The following is a 13,928-nucleotide window of genomic DNA, read 5'->3' as shown; positions in this document are numbered from 1 at the left end:
TGGGCAAGCCCGAGGTAGTGCGCTCAGGGGTACGCCTGCCTGCTGGAGAGGCGGCCTGCCTGGAGGATGGGGCGGGGAGCGTCGGCCCCGTTCCTCCTTTGGCTTCCTGGATCACTGGCACTCGGCGACTGGCGAGGGAGTGAGACAGAGAGAGAAAGCGGGCGAGCATCTCAGTACGGTGTCCTTAATTTCTTTTCCCGTCTCACCCCCCCCCACCCCAAAAAAAAGGTCTCACACAAGAATAAGTCCGCCTGGCAAACTCAAATAATCTCTCATGGTTTTTTTTTCTTTAACACCCCCCATAATATGTACATATAGATGTGTGCATATATACATATATATGCATATAATCCTCATCCATCCATTTGCCTCGATCGTCGCGACCGGGAGCCAGGTGATTATCCTAATTAATGTCTATCTAATTAAATTACTGTCAGCGGTTAACCAATGGCAGGAGCCGTTTCATGAGCTCGGCAAGCACGGAGATCAAAAGTGTGGCTTTGCTGATTGCTGCACGGTGTCAATTGGCCAATCTCTTCTCCCGGGGAGGGTGGTTGTGGCGCGGGGGGGGGGCGGCCGGGAGGGAATCGTGGCTTCAGTTTGGGACCAGCCTTGGGTGGTGGGAGAAGCTCCTTCGGATACCTCGCCGGCGAGGGGTCCCGGGATAATGGGCCGGTGGCCGTAAGCAAAGAGGGAGAAAAACAGCCGCAACAACAAAAATCACCCCACACCACATCTCCCCCGCCCGCCCGCCCGCCCGCCCCCAAAAGAGAGCCACCGCCGGGTTTGCCTTGGGCAGGGCGCAGGCTGGGCCGGGGCGATGCAGCTGGAGCATTGTCTGTCGCCTCCGTCGATGATGCTCTCCAAGAAATTTCTCCATGTGAGCGGCGGCGGCGGCGGCGGCGGCGGCACCTACCCGCCTGCCACGGGCGGCTCCGAGCTTGCCTTGCACGAGCATCATCACCACCATCATCACCACCATCACCACCCCGCCGCCGCCGCCGCCGCCGCCGCCGCCGCCATCCTCTCGGCGAGCGCTGACAACCTGGAGAGGAGTTCACCTCTGAAAAAACTCGCCAGGGGGGGGATGACGAATCAGGCCGAGGCAGACAATTTCCCTGACTCCAAGGACCCGCCAGGGGACGCCCAGCCGCCGCCGCCGCCGCAGCAGCCGCCGCCGCCGCCGCCGCAGCCGCCGCCGCAGCAGCAGCAGCAGCAGCAGCAGCAGCAGCGCGCCAAACTCTCGCCCGTCGTCTTGGACGGCGGCGGCGGCCAGGAGCAGCTCCGTCCCGCCTTCGATGGAGCGGCCGCGGCTGCGGCAGCGGCAGCAGCAGCAGCAGCGGCGGCGGCCGCGGCCGCGGCGGATCGCTACCTGCTCTCGTCGCCCGCGGCGGCCACAGCCTCGCCGGGCCAGCCTCCCCCGGCCGCCGCCTCTGCTCCCCCGGCCGCCGCCGCCGCCGCCGCCGCCGCCGCCGCCGCCAGCATGTTCCCCTACCCGGGCCAGCACAACCACGCCGCCGCCTTCTCCATCGCCAGCCCCGGCCGCTACATGGCGCACCACCCGGTCATCGCCAACGGAGCCTACAATAGCCTGCTCTCCAACTCGGCGCCGCAGGGCTACCCGGCCGCCGGCTACCCGTACCCGCAGCAGTACGGCCACTCGTACCAGGGCTCGCCCTTCTACCAGTTCCCGTCCGCGCAAGCCGGACTCGTCCCGGGCAAGGCGCAGGTCTACCTCTGCAACAGGCCGCTGTGGCTGAAGTTCCACCGCCACCAGACCGAGATGATCATAACCAAGCAAGGCAGGTAAGCGGCGCGGCGGCGGCGGCGGCGCGGAACGGAAGGACGCCCGGCGGGCGCAACTCCGCGGCGGGCGGGCGGGCGGGCGGAGGACCGATGGATGGCTGGATGGATGGGCGGGCGGGCGGTGGAGCAGAGAAAGCCCCGCGAACTCATGCTCAGGACGGCTTGCCCTTCCGCGGGAGGACGGTCGGCTCGGAGCAGGATTTTCTTCTGACTTGATCTGCTCCCCCGCCCCACACACACATTTTCTTTTTCCGACTTTTCTTCTCCCTTCTGTTTGGTTTGTTTTTGGACAACTCCTCCAAACCAGGAACCAGTGGAAGAGTTCGCACCTGCGACTGCTCTTTTTTCTAGTTTAAGAGCCAGACAAAAAGTGTTTTCTTTTTCTCCCTCTCTTTTCCCTTTTTCCTTTCTTTCCCCTTTTTCCTTTCCTTTTCTTTTTAGGTCTTTGACTATTTCCGAATTAACCTCCCTCTTCCGTGGTTTTCAAAACCAAGAGTACAGACCATAATTGTGTGTGTGCGGGGGGGGTCCCTTTTCTTCCAAATTATTCCTTTTCTTCCCTACTTCTGAATTATGGTTAGCAACATTCGAAATGAGCGTTCTTGGTAGCGGTGCTAGTCTTATGCTGAGCGCCTTTAGGACTTCCACCGCACTTCCTGGCGCCCGGGGAGCTCCTCTCCCCTTCCTCCCGTCGCTTCCTTGGGCGACCCCGAGAGGCGGCTTGCGCCGACCAGGAGCGACATCAGAGCCCGGCGGCAGCGGGTTCCTCGCCGTGCCCAGGGCCCCTCGCGGGCGGCCGCCTCGCCCGTTGCGCCGCCTCGCCTGCGTGGCGCGGAGAAGGACTTGACGGAGGTTCCGCTGCGCTCGCCGCGCTTTGCTCCCGCGGAGGCTGCTTTGGGACGAGATCAGAAAGGCCGCTGCGGCTCTGGGAGCGGCGGGCGCCCTCAGCCCGGCTTCCTCGGAAGCACCATTTCAGCCGGATCGCCCAGCCGGAACTGGGAGCCTGCTTAGCCTTGCAGCGAAGCGCGAAGCCGGAGCGGGCTGCCCGCAGCTCGATCCGGCGGGAGACAAAACGCGGCGAGCGCCGTTCGACCCGACGCTTTTCCTGCGCCCTTCGGCACGAGAAGAACCCGCTAAAGGCGAACAGCAAGATCCGAAAGGCAGCTCGCCCAGGAACATCCTAGCGGCACGGGGTTTCTTTCCCCCGGCTGATTTTGTTTCTAACAACACTAATTTTCCCCTTAAAAAAGCAAAGCAAAAAACCTCCCAACTCTTTTTCTTTCGTTCTTTCTTTCTCAAAACAGGCGAATGTTCCCTTTCCTAAGCTTCAATATTTCTGGTCTGGACCCCACGGCCCATTACAATATTTTTGTGGATGTCATCCTGGCCGATCCAAACCACTGGAGATTTCAAGGCGGCAAATGGGTTCCTTGCGGAAAAGCGGACACCAATGTACAAGGCAAGCCCTTGACCAATTAACACGTTCAGCCCCCCCCCCCCCCGCGCGCAGACACACGCGCGCTTTGCTTAGGTGAGAAGGGTTAATTAGGACCGTGGTGGCCTGGCTCAGACCGACGCGGCTGCACAAAAGGAGGGGGAAAGCTGCGAGGGCCGGCGAGGCAGGGCAGCGTGGAAGCCCCCCCCCCCCTTTCATTCATCCTAGTCTTTCCCCGGTTGGATTTTTAATACCTACACACATACCTACGCACATACATGACGGCGGACCTTCCGCCGCCACTAGCACGGGGAAAATCCAAAGGGATTTACTGTCGTCGTCGTCTTTTTCCCGATTTTCTGTTTGGGTGGTTGGTTGTTTTCAAACGTGGTCGTGTGAATGTGTCTCATCTTCAGGGAATCGAGTCTATATGCACCCGGACTCGCCCAATACAGGAGCCCATTGGATGCGCCAGGAAATCTCCTTTGGGAAACTGAAACTGACCAACAATAAAGGCGCGTCCAACAACAACGGGCAGGTCAGTCGGCGCCCGGAAAGCGCTCGTTTCTCTTCGCAGCCGAGCCGCGGCTTCGATGTATGTTCCTATCGCCCCCGTTAGCTTCGAGGAGACCGTGTGTGTGGATCGGGCGGCCCAAAGGAGTGGATCTCTTCTCCACATGGAAGAAGAAATCTAGTCCTTTGGGCCGCCCGATATATATATCCCGCCAAGGAACCAAATCCAGCAGACCCGCTAAAGGGTCCTGTCCTCAGGTCCATTTTTCCTCCTGTTCAGCGTCTGAACAGAAACGAAATCGATCTGATTTGATTCCGGGTGGCGGCGGGGGGTTTTGGCTTTAAGAAATAACGCCACATCAAATGGAGTCCTGATCCATGTTTTAAGAACAGTTATAAGACCATAACAAGAACAATAATAAGAAAATATATTGCGGGCGTGATCCAGGTAGCATTGCCAACCCTCAGCGGGATGCGGGAGAACAAAGAGGGCCGGGGCTGCCTCCCGCCGTGTCTCGCCGAGAGTGCGCCCGGGAGAGGCGCTGGATGCCCGGCCCGGCTGGCGGGCGGAGGTGCGGGGATCCGCGCCTCTTGCCCGGCCCTGCCGCCCAGCGCCGGTCGCCTGGCCCCGGCCCGGCCCGCCGCCGCGCCTAACCTCTGCTTCTCTCCCCTCGGCGCCGCGCCGCGCCGCGCCCAGATGGTGGTCCTGCAGTCGCTGCACAAGTACCAGCCGCGCCTGCACGTGGTGGAGGTGAACGAGGACGGCACGGAAGACACCAGCCAGCCCGGCAGGGTGCAGACCTTCACGTTCCCGGAGACGCAGTTCATCGCGGTCACCGCCTACCAGAACACCGATGTAAAGCGCTCGCCCGTCCGCTGCGCGCGTCGCTCCCGCGCGGCTGGGGGGCGGCGGGGCGCGCGGGGAGGCTCTGCGGGGGGCGCGGGCCCCGGGGAGCGCGGCGCCGCGGGCCCTTTCGCCGGCCCGTCCCTCGAGCGCGGCTTCCCCGGCGGCGGCGGCCAGGAAGCAGTGCGCGAGTCTCACGCCGCTTTCCGGGCGTGCGGGCGCAAGGTTTCCCCTGCCGCGGGCACAGATGCCGCTCCGCCTCTTGAGGGAGCCGGTCCGTTTCCCACATTGGAAGGGCCCCGCGCGTGTGTGCACACGCGGCCCAAAATACTTCTACTTTCAGCGTGTGTCTAGGAACTTCCCGCCCCTTCATGCCTTTTCTTTGCGCTCGAGTAGACCGGGGTCTGTGCGTATATGTGGGCCGTTCCTGATCATCACAGCCCTGAGCCTCCTCTGGAGTAAAGGCGCAACTAAGTCCGAGTTGCTAGACATGTATTTAAAGTAATGTGCTTAACAGCATTTGAAGTACCGCGTTTTAGCACCACAAGCGCACCAACCCGCTCCGTTTTTGCCTAGCTGCCTCCATAACCCGCTGGGAAACCGCCTGGCCGTTTTTTCCAGAACTGACCGGCTGCAAATGACAGTCTTTCAGGCTGCAGCCCCGTGTCTGTTTGACCAGGAGTAAGAGCCACCGAATGCAGTGAAAGCTGCTCCTGAGTAGATCTGGCTAGGCTTGCGCTGCTGGCCTGCTTTCAGGGCTGAGCAGAGCTTCCCTATGCATGTCAGTCAGATGAACAGCCTCCCGGGGAAACGCGCACAGGACTGCAAACTCCGTACTTCTGTCTACAGGTTTGGTCAGAATAGCCACCCGGTTCACCACCCGGGCTGAAAGATCCTGTGCAGAGTTGCTGGGGCGACAGTCCCACTGTGCCCTACGTAGGATCGAGGCGTTGTTCCGACTGGTCTGGAGCCGCTGCCAGGCGGAAATAGAGGGCAAACAAAGAGGGTCCGCACTAGGTCGCAAAGAAACGCGTTGGCAGGTTAAGCTGAAGCATTTGCACCCAGCTGGGGCTGGAGGGCTTCTGGGGACCGCCCTGCAGGACTGCTGACCAAGGACGGATTAGTGACTCTGTCCCTCTCCTCCGCAGATCACGCAGCTGAAGATAGATCACAATCCCTTTGCGAAAGGCTTCCGAGACAACTACGACACGTAAGTCGAAGCGACCCAGTCTTTTATTCGCGGATAGCACTGGAAGTGTTAGAGATGATCGGGATGAGCCTGCGAGGCCCCTGGGCAAGGATGCTGCATTGGCGGCTGCCCTGTGCCTTCCAAAGAGGACCGGAAGAGAGTGGCTGAGATCAGGCCCTGCTGGTCCCTCTGTGCCCCCGCCTGTCCATGGCGGCTACATGAGCGCGAAGGCCTCTGCTCTAGCAGGGAGCCAGGGCGTGCAGCCTAAGCACAGGGCCTGGGAGAGGCTGGCCGAGGGGTCTGCAGTGCAGCTCTGGGTGGTGGATACACACGAGTCGAGTCAAGCTGGCCATCTGTGAGCGAAGGGGAAACGGGCAGGGGTAGCTTTCACCTGCCTTGCTTATTGGATTCCTAGTCGTGAGAGTGGTGCTTTTGGAAGCTGACTTCAGTTCTGTGTGTTGGCTGGGTAGGGCACTCTGTGCCTCTTCGTAGGTTTGCAGAAGAGGAGGCAGGCAGCTCAAATTTGGGGAGTGGGGAGGAAGGAGGAATGTGGCTCTTCGTGGCTTTGAGAAGGAGAAGAAGAGATGCCTGTCCCCAGCATCTTTGCCTCTTCCCCTTTCTCCGGGGAGGGTACACAAGAGGAAAGCCCATCTAATCCTCACAACCATCCTGCGAGGAAGGTCACAGAGCAGCAGATCATTCATAGATGCATAGTGCAAGGTTCCCCTGTCCCCAGCTGTCTACACTACACCACATTGATCCTAAATATTGACGTGAATTATCATAATATTATTTGTGGTGGTAGCATTTCAGGCCATTGTAATGTAGAGGATTATTACGGGTATCAGGGCGGCAGTGCAGGTTATCCGAATCTCATTTTCTCGGGAACAAGTCCTATTAGAATGGGACCCACTAGAGAGCAAACACACCTATGTCCTGCTGATAAATTGCTTCCTCCTCGCTTTAAAACAGGGGTGCAACTCCCCAGAAGTTGTTAGAACTCCCAGCAGCACTGCCATTACTGGTGGCCAGGGCTAATGGGAGTTTATTTATTTATTTGATTTATATCCTGTTTTTTTCTTATAGCCAGCTCAAAGTAGCTTGCATCATTCTCTCTCTCCTGGTCTTAATCTTCCTCCCACAACAACCACCCTGTGAGGTGGGTTGGCTTGAGAGGCTGTGCCTGCCCCAAAGTCACCCAGTTGGCTCCATGGCCAAGAGGGGACTAGAACCCAGACCACCTGAGTCTGAATCTTGCTACACCACAGTGTCGGCCGGTCAATATCTGTAGGCTGGCAGGTTTACTGCAATGTTCCTGACGTTTTGCTGTCTAACGTCCTGCCTATGAACAGTGGTTCATGATTGGGCTGATGGCCCGCAATCCTTTAAGCAATTAGGGTACTATTTTTCAAAGCCGAAGTAAAGAAACTGACAAAAGTTGCAGATGTGGGGAGCTCCAGTTGACTAGTCAGAACCAGCATTTTCTCTCACCAGAAGTGTGTAGTCCTCTCCTCACATTGTACCCCTAAGAATATAGGCTGTTTCAAAATGAGGCATTGCAACCATGTCCAGCCCCCTGTCCCCAGACTGAAACTGTGTGAACTGCTGCATGGGCTTCTGAGCACGCCAGTTCCCAAAGAACAAAGACCCGCTCTAGAACTTCCCTTTGACACGTCTTTTCCCCTGGCTCCTCCAAGGAGCTCCAGCTTTGCCTCCAGTTGTCAATTTAGGCTGTGCTTTCGATTTTCCTCAAGGATGTTACCAGAGGCTTCACTCAAACTCTAGGTTTCCAATAACTAAATCTGTCTTAGAAGAAATCTGCTCCTCACGTCAGCCTGCTGCACCCTTACCTGGAGAATGCCTGGGACCGTTGTGTGCCCCCTCTCCCCTCTCCGGCTTTTTCTCCATCGGAAATAGGCATGGCACAGCTTTAGTGCCGACGCTCCGAGAGGGAAGAGAGGGAAAAGCCTCTTAGGCTCTTAGCAAGTTCAGGCAGTTGGTTTTGAAGGGATGCAGCACATGCCCAGGTGACTATGTGCCCGGAGGTAATTCCTCAAGCATCCAGTCTGCTTCACTCCTGGATGAATGTGCAAAGGACGGTGAGTTAGTGTAGAAGAGTTGCCTGGTAGCACCAAGGTGTCCGTGGCACAACAGAAAAATGAGGCAGACCCTGAATGAGTCTTTTCACTGTCTCGGTAGCCCTCGGCCTTTGCCGAGAGACAAGTAGCTCTGTAGCTCTGCAAAGGCTTCTTCTGGAACCTGCACCTGCCAGCAATGACGGGGATGTGAAAGGGACCCTTTCGCATTCAGTGGAGCCCGCAAACTTAGCAGTGCCCTCCAGAGGTGTTTGATGACAAGTGCTTTCATCACTGAGTCATGGAGATGATGGGAGCTGTAGTCCAACTCCTCAAGAAGGCGCTCACTTTAGGGCATTGTCCTCATGCCCCTTTTAAAGGAGTGCACACTTGGCTTGATACATACGGGTCTAGTCAAGAGGAATTGGTACCCTTTCTTGAAATGCATTGGTCTGATGATAAATTTTGGAGTGAGCCAATGGTTCCCCGAAACTCAATTCTGGCCCAGAATGTGTACACGGATGCTTCTTTGCCACGGAGGTACATGCCACGGAAGGCTCGCTGCCCTCCGTGCCAGGCTCTAGGCATGCCACACCGCAGCTAGATTCAGCAGGGGCTCCTTCTTCCGCAACGCGCTCCATGCACCCCTTGGTACGTTCATTCTGGGCGACTGAAGAAAAAGGTACATTCTCCTTCCCTTTTATATCCTGCCCCAGCTTCCAATGCCTAGTTAATTTCTGGAAGTAACCTACTCATAGCAGTGTGTAATGTAAACAGTTCTGATCGCTACAAGAAGCTCCGAAAGGTCACCCAGAGGAGAGGGGAAAAAGGGCACCTTCGTGGAATTAATCAGTGTAAGCCTTTGCCCCTCATTACTGCAATCGTGTTGTGGGAGGCACAGAGCAAACTCGGCTGAGCAACCAGTGGGATTCTTTTTCACTTGCTTCTGCGACCCACGCTATGGTGCAAAATGCCATTTCCTCCCTCTCATGACGGTGAGAGAAGCAAAGGAAGCCTTGCCTGGACTGCCCTCACGCCGCCCTAAAATGGCACTTGAAGACCATAGCCATTGCCCTGTTCAGCAGCAATGTTCAAGGCTGCTTCACTGGCTGCTTGTGACAAATGGACTCAGAGGCACCTGTGCAGCATCTTTGGGCTGGGGCATTGATTGGCTCTACTGTCAGACTTACTCTTTGGAGGATGAATAGGCTTAAAATAAAACCCACCCTCGTTCTTAAGCTTCCCCATTGTTCATTTTGGAGCATTTAGGCTTGCTGTCTTATTTAAGCAGCAGTTGAATTCTCTGTCGTGCCTTGAAAAAGGCAGCCTTTTAAAACAAATTGTGTGTGCTTGACATAATCCAAGGCTGACTTGCCCGAGTTAGTTCTCAAGCAGGCGAGGCCTCCCTTGCTTGGATTCTGGGCTCCAAGCCAGGCAGCGATCCTCTTTTTCTCTTGATTGCCAGGTGCGCTGCCTTGTCTGAAGCTTTGGGCTTCTCACTTTGCAGGGCTCCGCTGATTTAACCTGTCAGAAATGTAGCCTTTCGATGGGAGATTCTAGATTCTGTTCTGTGTCCCCAAGACCTTTGAATGTCTCTTGGCTGATCCTGTTTCTTTAGATGCACCAGGCAGGAACACAGGCTTGTTTTCCGTTCGATAAATCCTCTGAATCCCTTTCTACCTCTCTGTCTACCCTTTTAACTGCCCTGTGCCTTCTCAAAGTCCAACACCAAGGAGATGTTGAGAAGCAGCAGTGCTGTGAAACCTGGGGTCTTTCTTGTGCTGTCACATGGTGATGCTTTGAAATGAGAAACGGTGCACTTTGAAGCTTGGGGTTGTTTGGAATCAGAAAACTGGGATTGTCTTTCTAGAAGGGCCCTCAAAATAGGCAACATTCTCTAATCCCTATTGAATTTGTACTGGTATCCCTTGCCTCTATTGACCCTCTTTCTGGGCTCACCCCTTCCACAGATGCACACTGCAATCCAAAGCATGTTTACTGAAGAGTAGGTCCCATTAAGCTCAGTCAGGCTTATTCATCCAGTACTTGTGTTCAGGACTACAATCTTGGTGTGTTCAGGGTCTAAATTCTGGAATTTCATAGTGCTATAATACAGGTCAATTCCAGAGATGTTATAATTGTTCAGACTGTTTTCAGGCTCCTGGATTTAGTAAAACCTCCAGAATAGCAATCCAGACATGGAGAGCTTAGATTGTTGGCCTCCCTCCTCATTACTGTAATTTCCTGCACCTGCAAAGGATAGAGCTTGGTTTGCTGCACAACCCATCTTCTGCTAACCTATCCTTATGATGGGCGCATGTTTCCTGTTTTATCAACTGCTGCAGCCTCTCACTGCCACTTTCGGTTTTAGTTTTTGCTCTCCTTTTGGTCCTAGGGATACGCATGTTGATTTTGTAGATGCAAAGCTCTCCCCAGGGGTTCAGTTTGTAAAGTCTAAAGATACCCTTGACTCAACTATGGTTCTCTCCTGAAGACTTTGCCAGATTTCCTTCTTTATCGATGGTCCCTATTTGCCCAGTTCCAAATTTTCCATGAACAGTTTCCCCAAATCATTAAAGACAAGGAAGTAAGATTTAGGGTGGGAGGGGGCAGCTCCCAAAATGACTTTTTAAAACATTACAGCAGAATTTAGACAGCTATAAGATTAAGTTTAATCACATTTTTCTTGTGCAGTCCGGGTTCTTACATCTTTGCAAGACCAGAAAAGGAGCAATTTTCTTTGTGCCTATTACTGCTGGGGAAAAGACGTCAGCTGTTATCCTGATGTTAAATGAAGAAAAGTGGCACAAGCAGGCATTGGTTGTTCTGGATCCCCTTCACCAGCAGGTTACCCTGTGCTGGTCTTTGGCTGATCTGGTTATATTGAGATCACCAAATACTAAAATATGGAAGGAGGTCAGCACACTCCCACTTCTCCGTTACTTGGCAGAGCATAGCCTAAATCGGGGTGAGCAAGCAACGCATCCCTGAGAGCCTAAAACTCCCGTCAGGCCTAGCCACCCTGGCCAAGCCAATTCATGGGACTTATAGGCCAAGCCATTTTGCAAGCCACAGGTTGCCCATGCATCTTTGAGTCCCCAGAAACGAGAAAATAGCATATTGAATGGCAGAAAGGGGGATGGTGTACAGAGTCAATGGCAGCGTTCGTGTCCTCGTTTGCCCACACAACAACCCCGTGAGGTGGGCTTTCTGGCCAGGCTGGGCCTCCCGCGGGGGGGGGGTGGCGGGGAGGAAGGGCGGCCCCTGCCCCGCCGCGCCTGCTCGCCCAGCCAGCCAGCCAGCCAGCGAGCCACACCCGCCCTCTCCTTGTCTCCCCGCCAGGATCTACACGGGCTGCGACATGGACCGCCTGACCCCGTCGCCCAACGACTCCCCGCGCTCGCAGATCGTGCCGGGCGCCCGCTACGCCATGGCGGCGGCGGCGGCGGGCTCCTTCCTGCAGGACCAGTTCGTCAGCAACTACGCCAAGTCGCGCGGCTTCCACCACCACCACCACCACCACCCGGGCGCGGGCGGCGGGGCCGGCGTGGGGCCGGGCGGGCCGGGGCCCGAGCGCGGCGTGCCCCACCCCAACGGGCTGCTCTCCCCGCAGCAGGCCGAGGAGCCCGGCGCGCCCTCGCCGCAGCGCTGGTTCGTCACGCCCGCCAACAACCGGCTGGACTTCGCCGCCGCCGCCGCCGCCTCGGCCTACGACCCGGCCGGCGACTTGGCGGGAAACGCCGCCACCCTGCTGTCGTACGCGGCCGCCGGCGTCAAGGCGCTCCCCCTGCAGGCGGCCGGCTGCACCGCCCGCCCGCTCGGCTACTACCCGGACCCGTCGGGCTGGGGCGCGCGCAGCCCGCCCCAGTACTGCGCCAAGTCGCTGTCGTGCTGGCCCAACGGCGGCGGCGGCGGCGGCGGCGGCGCCCGCGCCGGGGGACACCCCTACTTGCCCGCCGGGGCCGGCGGCAGCGAGGAGCCCGACGGCCTGGCGCCCCCCGAGCGCTCGCCGCTGGTGGCGCCGCCGCCGCCGCCCGCCGCCGGGCAGCCGCCCGAGGACTCCAAGCCTCCCAAGGACTTGTCCGAGTCGACCTGGATCGAGACGCCCTCGTCCATCAAGTCCATCGACTCCACCGACTCTGGGATTTACGAGCAGGCCAAGCGCAGGCGCCTCTCCCCGGCCGGCACCCCGGCCTCCGAGAGCTCGTCGCCGCTGAAGAGCGAGCCCGCCCTGGCGCCCAGGGACTGCGACAAGACCTGCGCCAAGGACATCGGCTACTACGGCTTCTACTCGCACAGCTAGAGAGGCCGGCCGCGGCGGGAGCCCCCGGGCCCCCTGTGGCCCTCCCGCCGGCCGGCCGGGCGGCCCTTGCTTGGCGCTGCGCCAGAGGTCGAGCCCCGCTGCGCGATCCCCTCGGGCCTCTCTCTCCCCCGTCCCCCGTTTTTTCTGCAGGCCCGGAACCCACCCCGCGCATTGCAGTCTCTGCCTTTCACTCTCGCACAGAAATTGTATAGCTATTCTAAACCCACCTTAGCAGCAGCTGGGAGGTAAATGGAGCAGTTTGCACCCAAAACGAATGGCGAAAATCATGTCACTCCCACCTTTCCCATCTCTCTCTCTCTCTTTTTCCTTGGCCCCTTCTCACAATGGTAAGCATTTCCAATTTCATTGTTTCCCCCTAACCAAAACCTAGGATGCTATTTCTGGGGCCTAGATCCTAAAAGGACATAATGGAATACTGGCATTTCCTTAACTCAGATGATCTACTTCTCCCTCACTTTAGGCATCCCATGTGAACTGGTGCATGCACTCACAGGGATGCCTCACTCCTTTATATGTATTCCTGTAGGGCGAACATGGGTTATGCACAGATTTGCTTGGGCAGAAGTCCCATTAAGTTCAGCAGGACTCCCTTCTGAGTGAATGTACTTGCAGCAAAAGCCCATGTGCATTTATTTAAAAGTAAGTCACCCAGTGTTCACCCACTGGCAGCCGTTTAGTTAGGCGTAAGCCTGATCAAATTCAGTGGGACATCTTAGTGAATTACACTGATACTTAGGATCGGGCAGTTAATGAATTGGAAATGGAACCCTAAAGTTGCAAATATTCTGCATTGAAGCTGGGCAAACATTTTGTGTGGCATGAACAAACTTCAAAACATACTTGTTTTGGATTCTCACAGTGTCTCCCCATACCCCAGTGCCTGTTCATTTTGTTGAAGACTACAATCCTAAACATATTTATGAAGTGCAAGGCAGCTATGCTGGGAGTTGTAAGACTTTTTTCTATGTAAACATGGATGGGATTGTGCTCTTATTGGTGTTACTTCTGCATAAACATGGTTTAAAATCAGATTGCCAATAGGTGGCAACTGACCAACTAAATACACTCTGTCTCCATGTTTCTTCCTGCACTTGGATGAAAATAGGGTGGATGATAATGGAATGTGTACTAATTTTTATCTCCCTTTTCCAAGGCATTTTTAAAAAGATGATTTAAAATAGGATTCATCCACTTTCCAGTGGATGGATATGCAATGGTGTGAGGGTTTACCGAACTAACATTTCAGGTATTGAAGGCTTCACGCCTTTATCCACTTATGGGACTAAGCCTTATTACAACCAGTGGGGCTTACCTCTAAGCAGATACGGATAAGACTGAGCTGTAACCCCCCCCTTTTTTTTGCCCTCCTTTCAGCTATATGTTCAATGTGCACATCCACCTCTGTATTAAATACTTGGATAAAATTTATGTATGTATTAATTTTCTTACAGTTATCACTTATTTTCCAATGTGTTTATAACAGAAGTGATAAGTTAAAACTATAAAAATAAAATCAGTCAAGTTAGGCTTGACAACAAAATAAAGAGATTACATTCAATTCAGTAAAAATTCAGTTCACATTTTAATAAAAGTAGGCTTCACTGAAAGTACAAGGACTTGATTCTGTGGATTTTATTTATTAGTACAATTTAGAGTAGGGTCATCAAAATAAATGGGACTTAAAGTTAGATAGAACCCCGATCTTTGCTTTAGGAGTTTATGGATTCATGGCTTGTCACTTC

The 13,928-nt window shown here is 55.5% G+C and overlaps 1 protein-coding gene across 1 annotated transcript; it reads left to right on the top strand.

The window, feature by feature from the left end:
• Window positions 1-820: 820 nt before the first annotated feature.
• TBR1 (T-box brain transcription factor 1) lies at window positions 821-12,165 on the top strand. The gene is made up of 8 exons (XM_044418317.1): window positions 821-959; window positions 1,020-1,144; window positions 1,226-1,806; window positions 3,111-3,265; window positions 3,658-3,779; window positions 4,452-4,610; window positions 5,747-5,808; window positions 11,205-12,165. The coding sequence occupies exons 1-8, from the start codon at window positions 821-823 to the stop codon at window positions 12,163-12,165; spliced, it is 2,304 nt and encodes a 767-aa protein (XP_044274252.1).
• The last annotated feature ends 1,763 nt before the right edge of the window (window positions 12,166-13,928 follow it).

This window comes from Varanus komodoensis, unplaced genomic scaffold, assembly GCF_004798865.1.
Source record: "Varanus komodoensis strain SLA01 unplaced genomic scaffold, ASM479886v1 scaffold9, whole genome shotgun sequence".
Lineage (NCBI taxonomy): Eukaryota > Metazoa > Chordata > Lepidosauria > Squamata > Varanidae > Varanus > Varanus komodoensis.
The sequence above is the reverse complement of the archived record's forward strand: the minus strand, read 5'-3'. Positions and strand labels throughout refer to the sequence as shown.

Excerpts from the sequence above, each read along its gene's own strand:
- TBR1 (XM_044418317.1), top strand. The coding sequence starts at position 821 with ATGCAGCTGGAGCATTGTCTGTCGCCTCCGTCGATGATGCTCTCCAAG. Across the intron at positions 1,807-3,110 it reads ATCATAACCAAGCAAGGCAG|GCGAATGTTCCCTTTCCTAA; the intron begins GTAAGCGGCGCG and ends TTCTCAAAACAG. Across the intron at positions 4,611-5,746 it reads CCGCCTACCAGAACACCGAT|ATCACGCAGCTGAAGATAGA; the intron begins GTAAAGCGCTCG and ends TCTCCTCCGCAG.